This window comes from Plectropomus leopardus, chromosome 22, assembly GCF_008729295.1.
Source record: "Plectropomus leopardus isolate mb chromosome 22, YSFRI_Pleo_2.0, whole genome shotgun sequence".
Taxonomy (NCBI): Eukaryota; Metazoa; Chordata; class Actinopteri; order Perciformes; family Serranidae; genus Plectropomus; species Plectropomus leopardus.
Genome location: NC_056484.1, coordinates 12,242,746 through 12,266,106, shown reverse-complemented (window position 1 = coordinate 12,266,106; position 23,361 = coordinate 12,242,746). Strand labels below are relative to the sequence as shown.

At 41.0% G+C, this 23,361-nt stretch overlaps 1 protein-coding gene across 1 annotated transcript in view; it reads left to right on the top strand.

Moving 5' to 3' along the window:
* Positions 1-22,928, top strand: part of rerg (RAS-like, estrogen-regulated, growth inhibitor) — a 58,247-nt gene extending 35,319 nt beyond the window's left edge. Inside the window, exons 3-5 of the mRNA XM_042511487.1 lie at positions 14,255-14,311; positions 19,678-19,751; positions 21,491-22,928. Coding sequence (XP_042367421.1) covers positions 14,255-14,311; positions 19,678-19,751; positions 21,491-21,901 — 542 coding nt within the window. The 3' untranslated portion in view covers positions 21,902-22,928. The remainder of the gene's footprint in view (positions 1-14,254; positions 14,312-19,677; positions 19,752-21,490) is intronic.
* The last annotated feature ends 433 nt before the right edge of the window (positions 22,929-23,361 follow it).

Genomic DNA, 23,361 nt, shown 5'->3' with positions numbered 1-23,361 from the left:
CCTGACCAAAGTATCACTCGTGTTTTTTGACAGACGTCTCTGCCAATACGGAACATTTCCTACCAAGAACATAATCATTTATCAGCCTGGATTGGCTCTGAGGGTTAAGGCGCTTGCTTCATGACTGGCAGGTTGTGAGATCACATCTTGCTTGGCACAGGTGTACTTTGAATACTATTGTCCTAAGCACAGAGCCAAAAGAAAATTCGAAAAGAGCTGAAATGCCAAGAGGTTTGACTCTGAGGGTTAAGGTGCTTGCTTCATAACTCAGAGGTCATGAGATCGAATCTTGCTTGGCACAGGTGTACTTTGAATGCTATTGTTCTAAGTACAGAGGCAAAAGAAAATTCGAAAAGAGCTGAAATGGCAAGAGGACTGGCTCTGAGGGTTAAGGCGCTTGCTTCGTGACTCGAAGGTTGTGAGTTTCAAATCTTGCTTGGCACAGGTGTATTTTGAATGTTATTGTTCTAAGTACAGAGGCAAAAGAAAATTCGAAAAGAGCTGAAATGCCAAGAGGATTGGCTCTGAGGGTTAAGGCGCTTGCTTTGTGACTCAGAGGTTGTGAGATCGAATCTTGCTTAGCACAGGTGTACTTTGAATACTATTGTCCTAAGCAGAGAGACAAAAGAAACTTTGAAAAGAGCTTAAGTGCCAGGAGGATTAGCTCTGAGAGTTAAGGCGCTTGCTTCATAACTCGAAGGTCGTGTGATCAAATCTTGCTTGGCACAGGTGTATTTGAATGCTATTGTTCTAAGTACAGAGGCAAAAAAAAAAAATTCGAAAAGAGCTGAAATGCCAAGAGGACTGGCTCTGAGGGTTAAGGCGCTTGCTTCGTGACTCGAAGGTTATGAGTTCAAATCTTGCTTGGCACAGGTGTATTTTGAATGCTATTGTTCTAAGTACAGAGGCAAAAGAAAATTCGAAAAGAGCTGAAATGCCGAGAGGATTGGCTCTGAGGGTTAAGGCGCTTGCTTTGTGACTCAGAGGTTGTGAGATCGAATCTTGCTTGGCACAGGTGTACTTTGAATACTATTGTCCTAAGCAGAGAGACAAAAGAAACTTTGAAAAGAACAAAAGTGCAAAACGTCTCTACTGATAATGATTTTTCTATTCCAAGAAAATATCTGCTCATTCATTGACCTGACCAAAGTATCACTCGTGTTTTTTGACAGACGTCTCTGCCAATACAGAACATTTCCTACCAAGAACATAATCATTTATCAGCCTGGATTGGCTCTGAGGGTTAAGGCGCTTGCTTCATGACTGGCAGGTTGTGAGATCACATCTTGCTTGGCACAGGTGTATTTTGAATGCTATTGTTCTAAGTACAGAGGCAAAAGAAAATTCGAAAAGAGCTGAAATGGCAAGAGGACTGGCTCTGAGGGTTAAGGCGCTTGCTTCGTGACTCGAAGGTTGTGAGTTCAAATCTTGCTTGGCACAGGTGTATTTTGAATGTTATTGTTCTAAGTACAGAGGCAAAAGAAAATTCGAAAAGAGCTGAAATGCCGAGAGGATTGGCTCTGAGGGTTAAGGCGCGCTTGCTTTGTGGACTCAGAGGTTGTGAGATCGAATCTTGCTTAGCACAGGTGTACTTTGAATACTATTGTCCTAAGCAGAGAGACAAAAGAAACTTTGAAAAGAGCTTAAGTGCCAGGAGGATTAGCTCTGAGAGTTAAGGCGCTTGCTTCATAACTCGAAGGTCGTGTGAGGTTCAAATCTTGCTTGGCACAGGTGTATTTTGAATGCTATTGTTCTAAGTACAGAGGCAAAAAAAATTCGAAAAGAGCTGAAATGCCAAGAGGACTGGCTCTGAGGGTTAAGGCGCTTGCTTCATGACTCGAAGGTTATGAGTTCAAATCTTGCTTGGCACAGGTGTATTTTGAATGCTATTGTTCTAAGTACAGAGGCAAAAGAAAATTCGAAAAGAGCTGAACTGCCAAGAGGACTGGCTCTGAGGGTTAAGGTGCTTGCTTTGTGACTCAGAGGTTGTGAGATCAAATCTTGCTTGGCACAGGTGTACTTTGAATGCTATTGTCCTAAGCAGAGAGACAAAAGAAACTTTGAAAAGAGCTTAAGTGCCAGGAGGATTAGCTCTGAGAGTTAAGGCGCTTGCTTCATAACTCGAAGGTCATGTGATCAAATCTTACAACCTGTACCAGCTGATATATCCGTCCACTCTGCTGATAGCAGGGTCATGTGGTGTTGAAAAGGGAAAATTCAGTATCAGTCAAAAACTTGACCGATATGTGATACTGCAGACATTGGTTTTTACCTGTTTCAGGACCACTTCACTTGATTTATTGTCCAAAACAATATTACTCAACTTTAAATGCCTTAATTTGTTCCGCAATATCAAAATCAGTGTCTGTACTGTATGAATCTACAGCCAAATTATTTTTTATGGCAATAATAAAATAAAATATCTGCAGAAAGTTGACAGACGTCGCTGCAAATACTGGTTTTACCTGTATTTATTTATCACCTGATTTATCACCCAAAACAATATAACTCAACTTTACATGCCTTAATTTGTTCTACAATATCACAATCAGTGTCTAAAACTGTAATAAACTACAGACAAGTGATATTTTATGCAATAAATAAAATAAAAAATATCGGCTTATATATATCTGTCTAAAATCGACAGACGTCGCTGCCGATACTGGTTTTACCTGTTTTGGGACAACTTCACCTGATTTTATTACCCAAAACAATATAACTCAACTTTACATGCCTTAATTTGTTCTACAATATCACAATCAGTGTCTAAACTGTAATAAACTACAGACAAGTGATATTTTATGCAATAAATAAAATAAAAAATATCGGCTTATATATATCTGTCTAAAATCGACAGACGTCGCTGCCGATACTGGTTTTACCTGTTTTGGGACAACTTCGCCTGATTTATCACCCAAAACGATATAACTCAACTTTACATGCCTTAATTTGTTCTACAATATCACAATCAGTGTCTAAACTGTATTAAACTACAGCCAAATCGTTTTAGGACTGCTACCTTTTGTTCAAGACCCAAGGGATGTATCAGACCCTTCTTTTATCTTTCTAGACTCGTGCTAGGCTGGGTTGTACAATGTTCTTGTCTTTCCTACTTTACTACTCTGCCACTTTCCTGACTTTCCTATTCCAGCCCCTTACTTTGTACTTTCTGACCCTTCTACTTAACCTGCTGTGATTCCTGATTCCTATTTTCACCTCTAATACTCTCATCCTCTACCTCCATTTTCTGCCTTCACTCAACTTCCTGTCTCTCAACTTAACTTGTCTGTAACTTGACTAACCTTCCTGTCTCTCAACCCAACTTCCTGTTTCTCACCTCAGCTTCCTGTCTCTTGAATGTCCTTTTCTGTCTCACAGCCCAACTGCCTGTAACTTGACTGACTTTCCTGTCTCTTTACCTAACTTCTTGTCTTTCCCCCAACTTACTGTCTCTCACTGTCAGGCACTTAACCTGTCCTGAGCTCAACTCTCCCTGTCTCACTAGTCAGATAGACTTGAACTACCAACCTCAAGGACACTAACTGACCTGCTTAACCATGGAGCTAAACCTCCAGACACTTTGCATTTTTTCGACGTTCCCTTTACCTGCTAAGACTGCAGTCTTCAAAAGTCACTGGTCCTAGATAAGAACTTGAACCACCAATGCACATTAACCACATGCTTTACCCACTGAGCCAAACTTCTGCACACTTTGTGTTTTTCGACGTTCCCTTTAGCTCTGTGCTAAGACAGCAGTCTTTAAAAGTCACTAGTCGCAGATAAGACTTGAACCACCAACCTCAAAGGACACTAACTGTCTGCTTAACCCACGGAGCTAAACCTCCAGACACTTTGCACTTTTTCGACGTTCCCTTTAGCTCTGTGCTAAGACAGCAGTCTTCAAAAGTCACTGGTCCTAGATAAGACTTGAACCACCAACCTCAGGCACATTAACCACATGCTTTACCCACTGAGCCAAACTTCTGCACACTTTGTGTGTTTTCGACGTTCCCTTTAGTGCTGAGCTAAGACAGCAGTCTTTAAAAGTCACTAGTCGCAGATAAGACTTGAACCACCAACCTCAAGGACACTAACTGCCTGCTTAACCCACGGAGCTAAACCTCCAGACACTTTGCACTTTTTCGACGTTCCCTTTAGCTCTGTGCTAAGACAGCAGTCTTCAAAAGTCACTGGTCCCTAGATAAGCTTGAACCACCAACCTCAGGCACATTAACCACATGCTTTACCCACTGAGCCAAACTTCTGCACACTTTGTGTGTTTTTTCGACGTTCCCTTTAGCGCTGAGCTAAGACAGCAGTCTTTAAAAGTCACTAGTCGCAGATAAGACTTGAAACCACCAACCTCAAGGACACTAACTGTCTGCTTAACCCACGGAGCTAAACCTCCAGACACTTTGCATTTTTTCGACGTTCCCTTTAGCTCTGTGCTAAGACAGCAGTCTTCAAAAGTCACTGGTCCTAGATAAGGCTTGAACCACCAACCTCAGGCACATTAACCACATGCTTTACCCACTGAGCCAAACTTCTGCACACTTTGTGTGTTTTCGACGTTCCCTTTAGCACTGAGCTAAGACAGCAGTCTTTAAAAGTCACTAGTCGCAGATAAGACTTGAACCACCAACCTCAAGGGCACTAACTGCCTGCTAAACCCACTGAGCTAAACCTCCAGACACAATTCATTTTTTACGTCCCCTTTAGCTCTGTGCTAAAACAGCAGCCTCCAAAAGTCACTGGTCCTAGATAAGACTTGAACTACCAACCCCAAGTATACTAACCACCTGCTTTACCCACTGAGCCAAACCTCTGCACACTTTGCATGTTTTTGACGTTCCCTTTAGCTCTGTATTGGCAGTGTCTGTTGAAAACTTAACTGATATATGAGTCAGGCTGATAATCAAGTTCTTGGCAGGAAAAATTCAGTATTCAGTATATGAAAATTCAAGAGATAATTGTGTCTTTTAAGTGTTCATTTCGAGATACATCATATATGACTTATATCAGCAGAGCACACAGATATATTAGCCAATATTTTATTTCATTCATGCCATAAACTTCAAATGTCACTTGTCCCAGATAAGACTTGAACCACCAACCTCAATTACATAACCGTCTCATTTAACCACTGAGCCAAAACTCCTCACATCCCATTTAGACCTCCAAAAATCAGATTAATTCGGCAGAAAAATAATAAATCCTTGCATTCCAAGAGGGTCCTCGCATGGTTCGTGCTCTGTGTTGTTCATTTAAAACATGTCATTTATTGTTTATGAATGTAGGCCTAATTATTTATTATCCCACAGCTAATGACTCGTCAAGCACGGCTTAAAACTGAAAGCTGGTCTATTATTCTCAGAGAAACAGTTGTGCTGATTATGCCCCACATCTAATTTAGTTAAATGGTGTATAATAACCAGGAATCTGCAAACCTTAGTCACTAATGAGTTTACAGGCATACAGCAGAAAAGCGATGAGTCATAAATTACTGGCCAGTTGTAATATGATTTGGACAACAAGCCAGATGATAGATTTCTTTAAGTATTACTTTGGGAAAAGATATTTGTTCCTCGAGGATGCATGTAACTGAAATATTTTCTGATCAGTGGGAAACGATGCATTAAGTTGCATTTTTTTCAATTACCATCTGGGTTGCAAAGATAATCGAAATCCTGAAGCGTAACTAAGCAGTGTGGAAAGCAATCACTCTCAACAAAGGACAGCAAAGCAGGTAGCTGATGGCTCAATTGATCATTTGCTAAGCCCCTTCCCCTGTAGTCACTGTTGCTATGGATGTAGCAATTCTCACATGGCTCTAATAGGATTTATGATCGTAACGGAGGCAAATGCACTACTCACAATTAGTATTTTCTGAAAAAAATAGATCATTTATTTCAGACAGAGGTGGACAACAGCAGGTCTCTCATTTCTAATAGGTACGGATTTTGCCAACTGAGATGAGAACAGTTGTTGGCAGACTTTGTCAGCTGTAGCTAGCCAACTAATGAATGCTAACATTAGCTCTGTGAGTTGGTGGCTGACTTTTAATGCTTATGGCTGATTGAAAGGATAATCTTGTAAAAAGGGTCTTGATAGCTACATATATAACATGATGCTAAAATACTGGCAGTGCAAACTTATCAGGGGTTAAAAAAATGACAAAGATACCAACCTTCTTGGGGGGTCATGCATTTTGGTTTTGGAGGGGTAACAAAACAAACTGTGCTCTGTTCGTGTTGCTAAACTATGATTAAATAATCTCTGGGAGGTTGGGGATCAGCAAACGCTCAGTTTATTCAAAATCTACAAGGACATGCTGCTCAAAAAAATGTTCTTCTGTGTTTTCTAATACCTTAAAATAGCTTGTTACGTGTTTGTTTTTGTCAAAATTTTGTCTGCTGCATCTTACTGTTCAGAACCACAGTTTGGCTCTATAGATAGATTCCCCTGAACTCCAGCTCACACAGAGTGAAATATTTGTTCCTGATTGGTTCAGACAGTGACGCCATGACTCGAGTTAGATGACATGTTTACTGCTGCCTTGTGTGTTATTGTTGCTGCGCTCACTTTAGCCTTCCCACATCCCTTCTTAAAGAGTGCTGATTAGATTTCAGAATAAATATGAATGGAGCCTGATTGGCGAGCTGTAATCTGATCTGGATGGGGCAGAGATGATAACATGTCAGACTTGATCTCATTTATATTTGGCAATAGACAAATGGCACTGTGGGGACTCCCAGAAGTCCCTGTTCTCCAGACATACATACATTTCTATATAGTGAGAAATTCAGTTTATGTCTATCCAGCAGTTCCAGAGAGGCTTGGTGTTGGTGTTTAGGGATGCAGACGTACCCCTGGGAAAAACTGGTGGTGAAAGGAACTCTGGGAAAGCTCTGAGACTGGAAACAGTGACCTGACCTCCTGTTCAGGAAGTGGTTTGGTTGCTTTTGTAGCTAATCTGTTTGCCTGTTTCTAGCATTAGGGCTGTCACTTCTGTGTGTATGTGTGTGTGTGTGTGTGTGTGTGTGTGAGAACACTCCCATGCACTCAGGATTAATATTTGAGCTTTGACAAAACTGGCTCAGCAAAGCCGCAGGACCAAAGTGTCCTCATTCTCTCAGTTTCCTTTGAACTGCTGAGTGAATTTGCAGAAAAGAAGCTCTACAGATGCTCAGGATTAATATTTGAGCTTTGACAAAACTGGCTCAGCAAAGCCGCAGGACCAAAGTGTCCTCATTCTCTCAGTTTCCTTTGAACTGCTGAGTGAATTTGCAGAAAATCATAAATCAATGATCAGTGCACAAAGCCGTGCAATCTCCTCTCAGTATCTCTGGTAGTAAGTGGTGAGGGTATTGATTAGAGAAAAGGGCTGCATACAAAAGTAGTATTTTCACAGTCATTTAAGGTAGTAATGATAAGCCTTAAAATCCCAAATTACTAGACATGCTTTTTTATTCCAAAGGATAAAATGTTGGGCATATTCATGGCATAAATGTAAAGGGGCTCTATGCAAAATTTCAGAGTGTATGAGCTGTCTTGACATGGTTCTAAATATGCTGGTGGCTGTGCCAGCAGCTAGCAGGTAACGGTTATAAATCCATAAACAGCACCAAACAACGATAATAAGGCCTGTCAAACAGACTGACAGTGGACTGTTGGTTAATATTGGGCCTTTGGTGAGGGCCTGTCGGTTTGGTTTTTAAGTGTGTCCTGCACCGTTGGCACTAGTCGGACCTTGTCTGCATAAGTGATGACTATAATGACAAATACAGACTACTGCTGCCTGCTGGTGTGAGTTCTCTAGGTGCAGAACATATGTGCTAGCTGGCCATTGGCAGTAGTCTTTGTGGTGTGTTCAAGTGCAACTTTTTGCTTAAGACAAATGCAACATGAGCTGATGCAACTGTTGGCCTTCGTCAACTCTTGTTCTTTGATGGCCAGCCAGCAGTAACTGCCGTATGAGATGGTGCAAAGTGATGCTGTTGAGCGAGCAAATGCACACATGCACGAACATTCATGCACGGCCAGACCGGCTTACTACAGCAAACCACACAAAAGCTCAGATTACAACACACACAGGGAGTGTAGCTTAATTCTCTGCTCAGATCACTATTACTCCACTATAACTTCATATAGCAAATCATAATTTGCAGCTTTATTACAGCTCAGTATGTCACATACAGAACCTTTAATGATGGAAGATTCTGGTTGAAAAAGGGATAGTTATAACCTTTTTTCCCTCAAGGAAGATTCTGGTTAACATCATATTTCAAAAGTCCTTTACAAGCATCTGGGGGCCATATTAAGTCCAAATTGTAGCTTCTTGTCTGCCAAGATAACAGAGAGCAGCGAGTGTCTGCACTTCTTCTGACAGAAATGCAATAAAACCCCAGAAACAACTCATCTGGTTAATGATTTACCCCTCCTCTGCTCACATAAAACAAGAGAAAAACAGTGTTTTTCTGCCAGCTGAAGAGCAAACTTACAACAAGTCCGGGAACATCATCCAGCAGAGCCGAAAATTACAATCAGTCTAAATCAGAAGCAAGATGGAACTCCATGTACACTTGAAATTGTTCTTCTTGATTATTTTCTGGAGGTCGCTGAGGGTTTTATGTCACCGATGAAATATTCAAATGTCTGGCATTCTTAATATTTCTGAGTTCTCATCAGCATAATAGAGATGAAGTTATTCTTGAATCACTGAGAACATTCAGTCCATATACAGCACAAACATGGAAAAAAGAATTAAATGTATGTGCGCTAAAATAAACGGGGTGCTTTCCATCAATACTGCCCTAACAAGGGAAAGAGCAGGAACTGCAGACGCAGTAAAGCTGAAACTTTTGGGCCTGGCTGCAAAATTAACCCACAGAAAGGTGTAATATGTGCCTTTTTCTGCTGATTATTTTACAGAAAAACCTAAGAACCTAAATCCAGTAATATCTAAAAATGCAGAGACTAGACTCTACAATTGAATACTCCTGGAATGCAAGCACGAAAACACTGTATCCAAAATCAAAATGTTTTTTGTGTATCTCAAGTATGTATCGGAAACAAATGGCACACACTGCAGCATTAATAACCTGAGCTAATTTGCGATGGCTATTTCTTGATGTACCTGTCTCATTAGTTATGTTATTAAAGGGTTTGGCTTTTTGTAGCTATCTCACAGCTGGCTGTTGCATGATTCAGTAATCTTGCAATAGTTCTCTAGTTTTCTGTCTCCCTGGCTGTTTTAAAGTGCAGTTTCTGCAGCCACAGATACAGACTGCAACAACATTAGGGTAACTGCAGCTTGGCTTGGATTTTCGTTTACTTTACTACAGGATTACTACACTTTCTACAATACTTTTAGTACAGTGAAGAATGTATTTAGAATACATATTGAGTCGCTACTTTTTGCTTGTGTGGTTTTGAATGTTTTTTCCCCTGGATTAAGCACTGGCACTTTTCTGGTTCTACTGTGTGATTTTTCAGTCAGACCCAGTCTAACCATTTCACATCCAGTCTCATCTGGAGCGCTGGTCAGAATGACATGACCCGCCGTGACGTGAACACAATAGGTACAAAACTTGACTGCGGCTGCACAGCGCTGGGAGAGCTCTACTTGCCAGTAAAGAGGTGTTTTTGTGGCCGAAGCGAACCAAAGAGCTGTGGGTGTCCGTCTGATGGCCGTGGGGAATCAATAGAGACTGTTCAATGAGTAACACAGCGCCGGCTCAGAGCAGGGCCATGGGCGCCGCTAATTGCTCTCGCTTTGTTTGCAATTAGTCCAACATTCTGCTATTAATGTGATTAGGTCACTTTGGACAAAGCTGCTTTTGGCAAACACCTCCCATGGATGATGTGTTTGACGCAAATCTGAAAACTCGGCACTCCTCCATCCATCCACTCACAGAGCCCCTGTGAAGTCTGGCCTGGAGAATTATATAAAATCAGACCAGTTTTTCTCAACTCACAGTTCAGCTGTGGTATTTGTTGAGAAAAATCAAGTTTTTAGGAATGTAAGAGACACAGCAGCCCAGCTCCAGAAGGCAACAGTGTATGGATTTTGTCAGCATGCCAGATAACAGATATTATATGGCAAAAGTCAACATGACAGGAATCCTCTCTCTAGGGACTAAGGCAGCATTTTTCCTCGTGGCAACATCAGTAAACTATCTTCATTACTCATGTACAGAACATTTAAACACTTCTAAATTACATTATACTGACATTAAAGCAACAGGTCTCTTTAGATTATAAAACTAAAAGGCAGCTCTCATGCTATGAAAATGAAAATACTAAAATACACTGAATAATAAAATTGAAACTTGTGCATCAGGAGGAGTGTTTAAATTAGTTCCGATCTGGCTATATTTTAACATTCAAGGCAACCAAACACTAATCACCTCGGGATCAGCACATCTGTGCGATGCCACTGAATGTGCATTATCATGTTCAATGTGTTTCCATTCACATAACCTGCTACAATGGAGCAACGCCGGCATTCTGTCCTTGTTGGAGATTAAATTGCCAAATACTAAATGTCTTTACAGAGAAACAGTGCTGGGAGCTGGCACAATCCCTAACATAAAAAAAGGACACGTATCATCAGCAAATGTTGCTCACAGCTAAAGTTTCTGGGTGTGGCTCGCACTTATGAACTTTCATTTCTTATTTCATGCATCTATCCACATACCGTGTATTCTTACAAACCGTTACATCCCTACCTTCAATTAAATGGAGCAGAACTGGTGCTATGAGATTTCCACAGCAGTGGTATGTATATCTGCGACAGGTGCAAAGAGGTTTCTTTTTCCAGCGCTGTTATCAGCTTTCCTCTCACTGCACACAGTCAGTGAATCGCCTGCCTTTGTGATCTGCTCAGCTTGGTGATATGGAGCACATTATTCCCTCTGCAAACCTGTAGTGATCCTGGGCCACAATGTCTATACTGACGCACGTTAACAAAGGCTCCTCTCTTCCATGTGTACATTTCTACCAGTGGCGATGAAAAGCAGGATATACAGTTACCTCTAATGAGGAAAGGACTTCACACCCCATTGGTCGTTCTGTCCACCTGGAATCCAGGCCAGTGCAGCCGAAACAACATGGGATAATGTCAGTGGGAAATTCAGTCAGCAACAAGAGGAGAAAATGTGCCTGGAGAAGAGACGTTCATGTCAGTTCGCCTTCTCAGCAGCATGACAAATTATCTGCTGCTGTTCTGCTTTAAGCGCATTCAGGAAATAATTTAAAGGTACATGATGTACTCTTCCTTCACCTGAAGAACTGAAGAACACATTAAGTGTTTTCCGAAAGAGGAAGAAAATCAAAACAGGCTTTTTCAAAGGAGGAAAAAAAAAATAATGTTACTGCCCGTCTCTCTGTACATGGTGAATTCAGCGGACTAATGCTAATGAAAAGACAATCTGATGTAATATTGTGAAGTAAAAGACATGTTCTGGGTAATAAAAAGACACTAAGGTGAAGCTTTCTATAGCTACTCCCTATGTGCCAATGACAAATTGTACCGTTTGAGCACCAGGCTCTCAGTAATCATCAAACACTGCCCCGAGCTCAAAGGCTGGACTTGAGTTCTTTAGGAGCGTAATGAAACGTGGCAGCGACACTCTGGCCGACATAATAGGTTTTCTTCCCGTTCGTTGTCGTGGCTAATTATGAGCGGAAAAAAGGCCCGGCTAAGATGGATGTTTTTTTTCCCCCCAAGTTCAAAGGCAGAGCTGTTTCCCCATTGTCTCTTTGCCCCGAGCAGCAGCTCAGCCAACTTGTCTGAGAACACAGATACACGCCTTGACTCAAGTGGACCACTCAGGCCCATAGGGAGTCACTCAGGCACATGACAGCTCCCGCAGAGAAATGGATCGAAAGCGTGAACACTTGCTTGTTGGTGTGTTTTAGCAAACAACAAAAAGCAAACAAAAAGGGTGCCTTTACTGGTCTGCAAACGTTTTCCCTTTGAGTGAAGCTGTTCAAAACACCGAATAATAAAATACAGTGCTAACAGAACAAGTAAAGACGAGCACAAGCAACACAGAGAGAGTGACGGTGGCTGTAAACAGAGCAAACAGGTGACGAGACGAGACAGAGGACAAATTAGCAGTTGAGTGGTAGTAAATGTACAGTGTGGGTTTGACTTTGTCCATGAACAACCCATCGTAACAAAATGAGCTCCAGTAGCACATCAGGAGAGGACAGAGAATCTCACACTTATTTTTTTGGTTCTTTTCAAAAAGGAGATACACATACTTCCATTTAAAAAAATGGTTTTCAAGTCTTAATTATGGTGATAAAACACTGGTTCAACCAAAACTAGCCGTTGGATTTTCTTTCCTTTAAGAGTCACTCTGACTGATAAAAATAATTCTGTAATACAGTGATACCATAAAACTGCAATATTCTGAAAGACAGTTATCGCACCAAGAATATCTCATACTGTTGCAACTCTACAGGAGGCGCAGCTCATGCAGGTGATGGAGACAGGACATAGGTATGTCATGTATAGTTCTTTCATGCACTCACATAAGCGCAATGCGAAACCAAAGCTAGCCAGATCAAATATTGGCGAGACGATGTAACAAAATGCGGACCTCGGTTTAGACTTTAAGGTGTGAAAAGGCCCTGTGAAATCTAAGTGTACTTCCCAACAATGTAAAAGGATTCTTTAAGCTTTTTATCACATGCACACAAAATGTATTTTCTCTGGGAAACACGTGAATAAATAGCTACATACTATATGCATGTTTGCTTATTCCTATACGCAAAAAGTGAGTCACTGGCCTACTATATAGAGTCTCATTGGCATCATGCCTGCCCATTAACCTCACTAAAGGGAGAGACGTAGTATTTATATAAACTGCAACATAAGTGAGGCATACATCTCCTGCAGTGACTTCCAGGGAGGTGTATGCGAGCGCGAGGCTTGGTGTCGTAATAAGATTACACCGTAGTGCTCAGTTGGAAGGTACCAGGGAATGGTAATAGCATAATAAGCAGCAGAGAGGGCTGGGGGTTTGTGTGGTCCCATTGATACCACAAATCAAATGGAAGAGTGGATCCTGGCTTCTAGATGAAACTGCTGCTGGGAAAGACAGCCAAGTACAAAATCATGTATCACAGAGCTGTCACATTTTGATCCGCCCGTGAATATTTTTATGCAGTTCCTACACTTTCCTCAAATGAGTCCATCTTTCAAAAGAGTGTTTACAGGTGCTTTGACTCCGGCAAACAGCAGTTAGTCGCTCCGTGTGTTACAGAGGTAATGGCCTCCTGGTTCTGTCTAAATTAAGGAGAGCAACATTTCCGTGCGGTAGATTACATATTGATGGTAAATCATTAAGAAAGTGAGTCACTGGCCTGCTGGGGATGTTGTTTTGTTTATTTGTGATGACGGCTGATGCTCTAAAGAGCAGGGTAACTATCCCATATAAAAAAAGCAGCTCTTGATGAACATCAAGAGCCGATACGTCATCCTGAAGGTTGTTAAAGCACTGTTTTAATGATCCGAAACTGTTCAAATAGGTATTAGCATTTAGATGAGAAGTGTGTTAAAGTGGTTAGGATGTGTGGCCTCGTGGTGGTTATCCACAGCTGATTAGCTGTTTGAGAAGACACATTGTGAGTGGATTTGGATATTAGCAGGAGCATCTGATATATAATCAGCAACGTTAATAAGGGACGGTCATGCACTTCCAGTCGATTTTTCGTGTAGTGAAATCCACACTCAGTCGATAGAGTAATTGGCCTGGCCGATAACTGGGGCTGATATTTGGCATTTTGTCAATTATCTGTATCAGCATTTTATTTTAATGATCGCTGATAAAATTAATTAATTAATTAAAAAGTGTAAAGAAAAGTCAGCATGGGAGGAACTTTTACTGTATAAAACCTCAGGGAGCTATTTTAATTTATTCATTTTTTATTTAAAATTTCACTTGATTTTCTAAAAAAAGAAGAAAAAAAGATGCTAGGAACTTATTGTATACAATGTGGAGCATTTCAGTTTTGACTAAAAATTTGCTAAAGGCGTTTAAACAAAGTTTTGCATTGGAGTTTGCTTTATACCAAATTCCAAATATTGACAAAAATATTTTTGTTTTATTGTAAATATCTGTTCCAAATATCGCTCTCATTAACTAATAATAATCCATATGGGTATATGCCCTAAAACAACAACTGACTTTTTATTGTGCTGTTTTCATATTTTGATCATATTATTTGTTTTTCTTTGCAGCTTTGGTGGTGAGATTTCTGACTAGACGCTTCATCTGGGAATATGACCCAACACTCGGTAAGACCAGATATTTGTTTCTATTACTATTATTACTTTTACTGCTGGTACTACCATTACAACTTTTGCTTTCCTTTTTTCTGCGACTAAAAAAAAATCCATATCAGTTGAAGATAGCCCTTTATGGAAAAAGAAGCTGTTATCTTAAAGCCACCAGCCTCCATTGACAAAAACAGTAATTTTACGTCACAGAACACTGGAGTTGCTGGTCTGACGCTGCCTCAGTCAGTTAATGTGTAAGTTGAAAATACTCCAATTATACGGTGCACTTAAACTGATTTTGACTTTTTTAGGTGACTACAATAGATTTTGTTGGGGCACCCATCCACAACAGTACATTATTTCATCTGGGCCGTTAGAATTAATTAAACAAAGATTGGTCAGTTACCTCTGAAATTGACAAAGGAATTAAACAAGTTTGCCACTTATCTCAGGATTTATATACCTGAAATAGATTGTTGTAGTTAGTGCAACATTGGTCAATTCTCTAATGAGTTTTTGCTATACCAATAGGTGAAAAATAAGCATTAGGATAAAAAGAAATATTTGTGAGCAATTAAATCATTAACAATGTTGTGAATTCAATGCATTTTGTTCATTCCAAAAGCACAAGTCAAAGTGATGCATTTAGGTTGAATGCAGACGAGGTTTTTGTCTGCCCTCATGACAGCACAATTAAATTGACCTTTTTATATACCGATGCAGATTGAGCCAGTTCCCTACACTGTAATTATGGGGCAGACAAGACATCACATCTCCTCTGTAATATGCTTTTCATTTCCTGGCTGTATACAACAGGTCAGAGTCTCTGGGCTGCTCACATGGTTGCTCTCTTCAATACCATCTCTATTTTTAGTGATGTAAGGTGCGGCATCTCAGCAGAGTGCAATTACCATACTCGCGAGCACATTCTCTCTTTTTTTTTTTTTTAAATCAATCACCTCTTCATGTAACGACATAATGATTGCAGTCTCATAGCCATTACACTCTCTGCCTCACAACATATGGCTGGCAGGTTGTTCAGATAGCTCCAAGGACAACAAAACGGGAACACTTATTTTCAGGTACTGAATGACTTGTTTTTGTTCACAACAGATGTAACTTTAGGGTATGACAGAGGTACACAGCTATTAGAAAGAAAGAATCATTTTCTTTCCTCAGAATATAGCTCAGCAGCAGCACTCTAGAAAGCTCTTATTGTAATGTAGTGTATTATTATTGTGTGTACCAAAATCATACAGCACGTGTGCTCTGTTAACTTTGAATAGTTCACATGGTTTAGCATAAAAAAGAAGCGGAGAGCAGAAAAAAGCGATAACTGCCTCGGTTACCACAAGAGCTGGCTTCATGAACAAGAACGCACAGCTTGATGTGCATAATGGGAATAAAAGCACTGTTGGAGGGTGTCTGCAACCAATCAGACTGCCTGGCTGAAATTACCCATGAGGTGTTCAACACATTATTAAAGCGCAATTATGGGCACAGCACACAGGTGGGGTGGATGCGTGCAGAGTGCTGGTCTGAGAAACTCAAGATTACTGCCAAAATGTGGGCTGCACTTCATCTATTTCAATCAGGCTTCCAGCGTCTACAGCTTACCATTCATCTGCATTTATTATCTGCCCATATATTTTGATCATGAGCAAGCTCAGAGGTTCTTCTTTATAATGAGGACCCACCACAGTCCTCAGGCATGCTGGGAAATGTGGCTCTTTCAATGCAGGTTGAGGCAATCATGTGCCATGGATGCTTTTGTAGACACTCATCCCACCCAAAGACCACATCAGGTTTAGCTGATTAGCACGTCTTTATCTGCACTTTGCACACAACTGCCCATCTTTGCTCCAGCATGTCCTGGCTCTGCCGGAGCAGAGGTTGTCTACACCTCTAAATACGAGCACCCACAACACATCAGCTGGCTCAAGCAAAGTGCCGTCTAGACAGCTGAGCCTCTTATTGGAAAACAAAAAAAAACTTGGACATTTATATTGAGGATGACTCTAGTTCAATTTCCGGACCGCCAAGAAGATCCTGAACTCAAAAATGGTGCAAAAATTGTTGAAAAACAGTTGGGCGGCTGACTCAACTGTGTGTAAGTGACCCAAAACAACTCTCCACTCTCCCAAAAATCTCTGACTGTACTGAGTCTACTCGATGTGTGTCTTGGTGGAAACTTTAAAAATGATACTACATAAATAAAGTTCTGTTTTGGATTGCTTGACTGACAAATTGGCATTTCAGACTCTAGTGGCAGGATGAGAGCTTGTCTACATCCAAACACAACCGCAGGCGTGAAATGTTCTGTCAGACACCTGCAGATGACTCCACCGGCCAATACGTCAGCTCTGTGATTCGGGTTGTTTGTTGGACTTATTTCTGGCATGTATCATCAAATTGGCGTTCTGTTTTCCTGCATCATAAAAAAATGTTGCAAAAAGACATGACTATATGCACAACTTTGTTACAAGATGACCACTTGGCTCTTATTTGCTGACATGAGAAACAGTAGCAACTTAAAAGGCAGATGGCCACGATATATTGCATTAGTCATTTGTGTCTCTGTACTTCATCCACTCACAGAATCTAATCTCCTTTGGCACAAAGAAACTAACTTTGCTACTTCTACTGCGGTTTGGCGTCACAATCGCAGCAGTTCTTAATACTGTATCACTTAGTCCGGAGGGAATTTCTGGTATGACCATTTGCAAATAACATACTGTAAAGCATGTGTAAGAGCCAAAGATTTGGGAGCTGTATCAACAAAGTGGATTCTGTTTCCAGTTTTGACACTTAGAGTCTGGCGTGACACTTTCTCTTTCCACCCTCTGCCAAAACAGCCCTCAGGCAGTCAGGGGTTTTGAATTATGAAGGAAGAATTGCTTGCTGCCAAGAAAATTACTGCTTTTGTTTCCCTCCGAGACATTTAGGTGGGATGATGAGGCTGGTTAAATCATCCCGACCCTGCCCCCTGTCACTGTCTTCGGTGACAAATACACAGAGGGGTGGACGTGGACAGATTAGGTGCTGTTTGCAGCTGATGGAGTGATGACTCCTGAAATAGTCTGTCCCAGGGGTCGCCGTGTGAGACTCTGGTTTTTCTCCTTGCAGATGCTCCTCGTGCCTCCAGCTAAAAAGCTATAAATCACCACTCTTCCGCCTCTGGCTCTCTGTGAAATTTCATTTACGTCACAGGATGTAGTTTATCCCCCGGAGAGGTGAGCACACCTGAGACACAGCAAGCTGAGCGTGCTGAGACAGAGGCAACAACAATTCCTGAATCTATTTTAAACTCTTTTTTGATGGAGATCTGACGACATTTGACAGGTTTTTAGTACCACTGGTGGTTTTGAGTTTTTGAAATCAGCACTTGAAAGAATGTTTATACTATTTTTTCATGTTTAACTTGCGCGTTCAAAGGCATCCTCACGTTGTGAACGTAACAGAGTACAATAAGAAATCAAATTGTAGCCTACGTTCTTGACAAGGCAATATTTATCTGCATTCCTTATTTACATGAACACTACGAGTGGTCAGAGGCAGGTGTAGATTTTGTTAGTATCTACTTAAACATCAGAGCCACTAACATATTGATAAGTGACAGAATACTCGTAGATTTACTTCTACAAACCCTGCTCACTGCTCGCATTTCATGAGTGAGACCCTATGTGTTCAATTATTTTTTACCACAGAGTTTCTATCTAGTAGCCCAACATGGCATTTTACATGCTTCAGTCCTTACAGCTGAATCTTTACAAGTTTTTTTAATGTATAATAAGATGTCTTATGCCTTTTTCTCAGTCTGCATACAGTCTACAGATTTGAAAACATGAGCTCAGCTAACTATTAGCTTGCTATACAGCTTTATATTTTTGCAAGGATAATAAAGCACATTGTCTGCTGGTAAAACAGATCAGGCACATTTCTCCAGCAAAGAGAGCGCAGGGCACACAAACATGATATCAAGTGGAAGTAAAACAGAGTGTGCACCAAATGTTTCTTATGTTTTGGAACAAAAACAAGCAATATGATGCCTGAAATACCATGACCAACATGCCAGGTGACAGACAGTTGGAGCACATTGAAACTTTCCTGGTTAAATCATGTGTGTAAAAGATGAACTGCATCAGACGACATCTCTTTCTTTCATTAAAGAAGGTAAAAGTTAGGAGGGGGAGAAAAGTATAATCATTTTCTTAAAGTAAACATGAAAGTCTGCTGTTTTTTTTCTAATATTGATTTCTCCTCTTGTAAAGCTTTCTGATGTTCTCCCTTCACAAAAGAACCCATACAACAAGACATACCAGTGCAGGCAGGTCATAAGTCACAAGCTGAAAGCTATTGTAAGACTTGATTCATAAAGTCAGAAAGCTTTGAGAAAGCGCTGGCTTTCGCCCTCTGGTTCAGATGACGGCAAAATCCGTCAGAATCTCTCTCTTTGCAAGGAGGGTTTCAGAGGCTTCAGTGCACTCTGCTGCAGGTGTTTACACAGATGGGACTTTTACAAGCGGGCAATTTAGGCAGATAACGCCTGTGCTGTTCAAGGTAGAACGAAAGGTCACAGCCACAGTTCAAACTATGCTCCTGCGCCAGGAATAAGGAGCTCTTGTCCTGCTTTTCAAACCATCAGAGGTGAAGCTCAGGTCGACTCTGGCCACTGCAGGAGTCAGCCTTCATAAAGCAACCAGGAAGGTCCAAAGGCCTGCTGAGAAAAACAAAACTGAAGCCTTTGGCTCCAAAATGCAAGATAATGATTTAATGGAAAAGGAACCGAGGAAAATGGTAATGCGATGTCCTTTCTGGACAATGCAGTGTCTGTCTGAGCCAGACAGAAGCATATTTCTCCTTGTTTTGACCTCTATCAGTCAAGAACAACATGGACATATATGACACACAGGTCTCTCAAGGGACATTTTAAAGCCAGATACATTAAGTCTGGCTTTGTCGAGCACAGCAGCAGTACTTGCTGGAAGGAAAAGACAAGAAGGTATTGAGGGCAAAGTTTATATAAATAACGTGAGTGTGCTGTGACCTGGAGGGACTGGGAAGATTAAAACCACTTAACGCCTGACATACATCAATTTAGCAAATTTAGCACTTCATTTACTCAGACACATATCATATCATAAAATATCATTTTAGAAAAATGAAAAAAAGGAGGCGGAATTACATTTGGCATCTAAGTAGTGATGACTTATTGTCTACTCATTCAGAAATCTGCCGTCCTACACAGTGATGTGTAATTTAGTTACTCAAGTGCATAATAATGACTTTGACATTATTCCACACAATGTTAGGAGACTACTTTCAATGGATGAGTCACATTGTATTGAATTTTTCCAAAACTCTTTTTGTGTTTCATTTTACAGAGTCAACATATCGTCACCAAGCCAACATTGACGATGAGGTCGTCACCATGGAGATCCTGGACACTGCAGGACAGGTGAGATAAATGATCTCTGTGTCAAAAATTGCATTTGAAGTCTCAAACCGAAAACACAGAGGACGGAGTTACGATCAACATCTTCAACTCATCTCTGCTCATCATGTACCAAAGGATCATGGCTGCGTACTTCTTGTCAAATACTGTTACTCTACTTTAAGTGCATGACACCATTTAGGCACAAAAAATCATTTTCAGTCATATTTCCAACATCATTCATTAAAGATGTGGGACTTCGTGTGGCAATTGAGCTTGTCTCATTAAGTTATTTGGTGAGTATTCGTTGTTGTTTTTTTATATACTTCTCTAGACTTCGAATTAACATATTTAGGAGTAAAATGTTGAAAAATGTGTACATCCAACAGCAGCAAAATAAAAGGAATACCTAAAATCTTTCCTGATAAATGAGCTCTTTTTCCTCGTTCTTTTCCAGTTTATCTCCAACTAACTGCCTGCTTCATTGTCAGCAAAGTATTTTGTGGTTCACAGTCAAAAGTGAGATTGTTTCGCTTTTTTTCTACTTTGTTTCTAATGCAAATCAGCCTCAGGTATCTCGCTGCCCTTGCTTACAAATTTGAACACTCATTTTGGAAATTGGAAATTGAAACCGTCTGAGTAATTGTGATAGTGGATATGAGACTGAATGGCACTTTAAGATGGTCATTTCCTGCCGTCTGGTAGAAGCATCGCAGGGTCCAGACCATGAGGGAGAGCTTGCGTAAGTCCTCAGGCTGAAGATAAATATGCTGCAGAGCTGCGTAGGTGTTCTGCTGGCGGCTGATTTCCCCTGCGACACTTCAGCCAAGTCATCTCTCTCTCATTATATTGTAGTCTATTTTCAGCTGACATTAGGATGAGGTCTGAATGTTCCCAGACACGGCCTCTCCTGACTCTGTTGTATCAAAGCATTGTGGGAAGCCTTTTAATGATTTGTGGAGGTGGATTCTTCTCGGGAGCTCGTAAATTCCAGGTTCAAAAGTCGGTCAGGTATACAAACGTCAAACTTTGTCGTCTGTCCTCAGGAGGGATGTGGTATTATTTAAGCTTCCGCTGACAATAATTATGAGATCAGGATCTTTGTGCCTCCCTCCAGTCAGGTTACGATTAAAAGTCTGCCACACGACCACTTAAGTCCTGTTATAATAACCGGAGAAACTGTCTCTGCTTCAACCTGATCAAATTACAAGCACATGCCTGAATGTTTACGATCCTCAGACGGCCGCAGAATTTCATTTCTGCGTTAGACAGGTGTGGGAGAGAGCAGAGAGGAACTGGAGACAAATGCTTCTCCATAAAGAAACTAGATGGGCTGCATACGTAAACATGGCTTTAAATTGCCAGAAATGAATATAATGAGTATGTGATGATTTAAATGGACCAGCTGATGGTGATTAAACAAAGATATGCGATATGCTAAACTCTTCTATGGTAAATATGAAGCTACAGCAGCAGCAGCCAGTAAGCTTAGCTGAGCACAAAGACATGAAACAAGGAAACCAGTGAGTTTTAGAGGCACTGGTGGACAGATTTTATTACCTTCAGACAGAGCAAGGCTTTTCAGTCTTGGCTGGCTGCTGGCTTCAGCTTCACACTTAGCATACAGATATGAGAGCTGTATTGATCTTATCATATATTTATCTGCAAGTGAATTTACCAAAATATTGCACCACTCCTTTGAGAATCTTCAAAATTGGAGTTTCAGTTACAGGTTGTAACCAAATTTTTGTTTTTCTTCTCAGGAGGACATCCAGCAGAAAGAGGGCCACATGCGTTGGGGTGACGGATTTGTCATTGTGTACGACATCACAGACCGAGGAAGCTTTGAGGAGGTGGCACCGCTCCGAAGTCTCCTAGAGGAGGTGAAGAAGCCCAAAAATGTGCCTCTGGTCCTTGTGGGCAACAAGTCTGATCTGGACCACGTCCGGCAGGTCGGCACAGAGGAAGGCGAGCGTCTGGCAGCTGAAATGGCGTGCGCCTTCTATGAATGTTCGGCGTGTGCCAACGAGGGGGGCACTGTGGCCGAGGCTTTCCACGAGCTGTGCCGCGAGGTGAGGCGCCGCAAGGCCGTGCAGGGCAAGGCCAGACGCCGAAGCTCCACCACACACGTCAAACAGGCCATAAACAAGATGCTGACCAAGATCAGCAGCTAGGAACGAGCCACGCTGCCGTCTGACGACACAAGAAATGTACATTTTTCTCATGTAAATGTTTGAAGCAATTATTGGCTCTGAAATGGAGGAAATGTGACTGATTTAATGTGGAATGTGTTCTTTGCTTACTTTATGCTCATTTTCCAGCTAAAAGCGCGATATCTCTTATCTCTGGAAGAGGTAAATCATGTTGTCACTTCAGCATGAGAGCCTAAACGGATGATTTTGTCCAAACTTTTAAGCTCATTTGGATCAAAATAATCCTGGATACAAGATGCTTTATGGTGATACATAAATATGGTGAGGTTCTCAACTTTTTTATACTCTCCTCCAACTTTTAAAATCAATAAATAAGCCACAGGGCAGATGAAAATTATGCATGCATGCTGTCTTATTTAGCATGCAAAGGCTCCGAGGATTTATCGACGTTGTTCAAATGTAAGATTCATAGTTTCCTCTCTGTGTCGTCTGTAGGGGGATATCGTGACGCCAGCCTGTGTGTCACTGTAATGTCACCAGTTATCAAAGACAAATAAGATCAGAGAAAAACTATTATATAAATTACGTCCACTGTCCATGTCAACCCTTCAAACACCCCCGGAGTTGTCAAACAAACCTTGTAATAAAGTCCACTATGTTCTGTTGACATTAAATGTGCTGCAGTGGACTTCCTGTGTTTGTCCACAAAATATGTACTCAAGGTCTTCTCCTTAAGGAACTAAAGCACAGGTTCACAATGTCGGGCTCTTGAGAGAACATTTTTTTCTCTGAATCTACAGAGGGAAGCAGTCTTCATCCATCCAAACATGTCACTTTCCAGGGACGTTCTTCGTGGCTGTAATTTTAATACTGTAAACTACAATATGTATGATATGGTACAGTATATTGCCTTAAGCAATGCTGTGTCTTAAGTGTGTACAGAACCCAAAGGCATATACAGTGTAACATACTGTAACTGTTGACATGTAATGTTTTTTTTCTTTATGTATGTTAATTGTATGATCAAAACAAAAAATGTGCACTTGTAATTAAAGACTGATATATATATATATATATATACAGCTATATCCCACCAGTTCCTTAAGTGTCAAATCATTTCCATTGTGATCAGTCTGGGTGCCTATGGCCAGACCATCAAATGTCACATTAACATAGTGACAGACTCCACACAGGCGGAGCAGACTGTTCAACATACATCTTCTTAGTGAACCAACAAAAAAAGAGGACAGCAACATAAACTGCCAAGATTTTCAGCCAGTTTCAGGCCACGTTTCTACTAAAAACGGAAAAGTCTTTCCCTTGCGTTTTAAGAAAAATCCATGTGATAACATTGTGAAAACAATCCTTGTGTATACTGATCCACAAAAACAACTGAAAATGCTGTAGTACGTGTGCCAGGCCAGTAGCTAGCAGTTCAACTGTAGTTGCCGTTCTTCTAGAGAGCAATGAGTGTACACAGA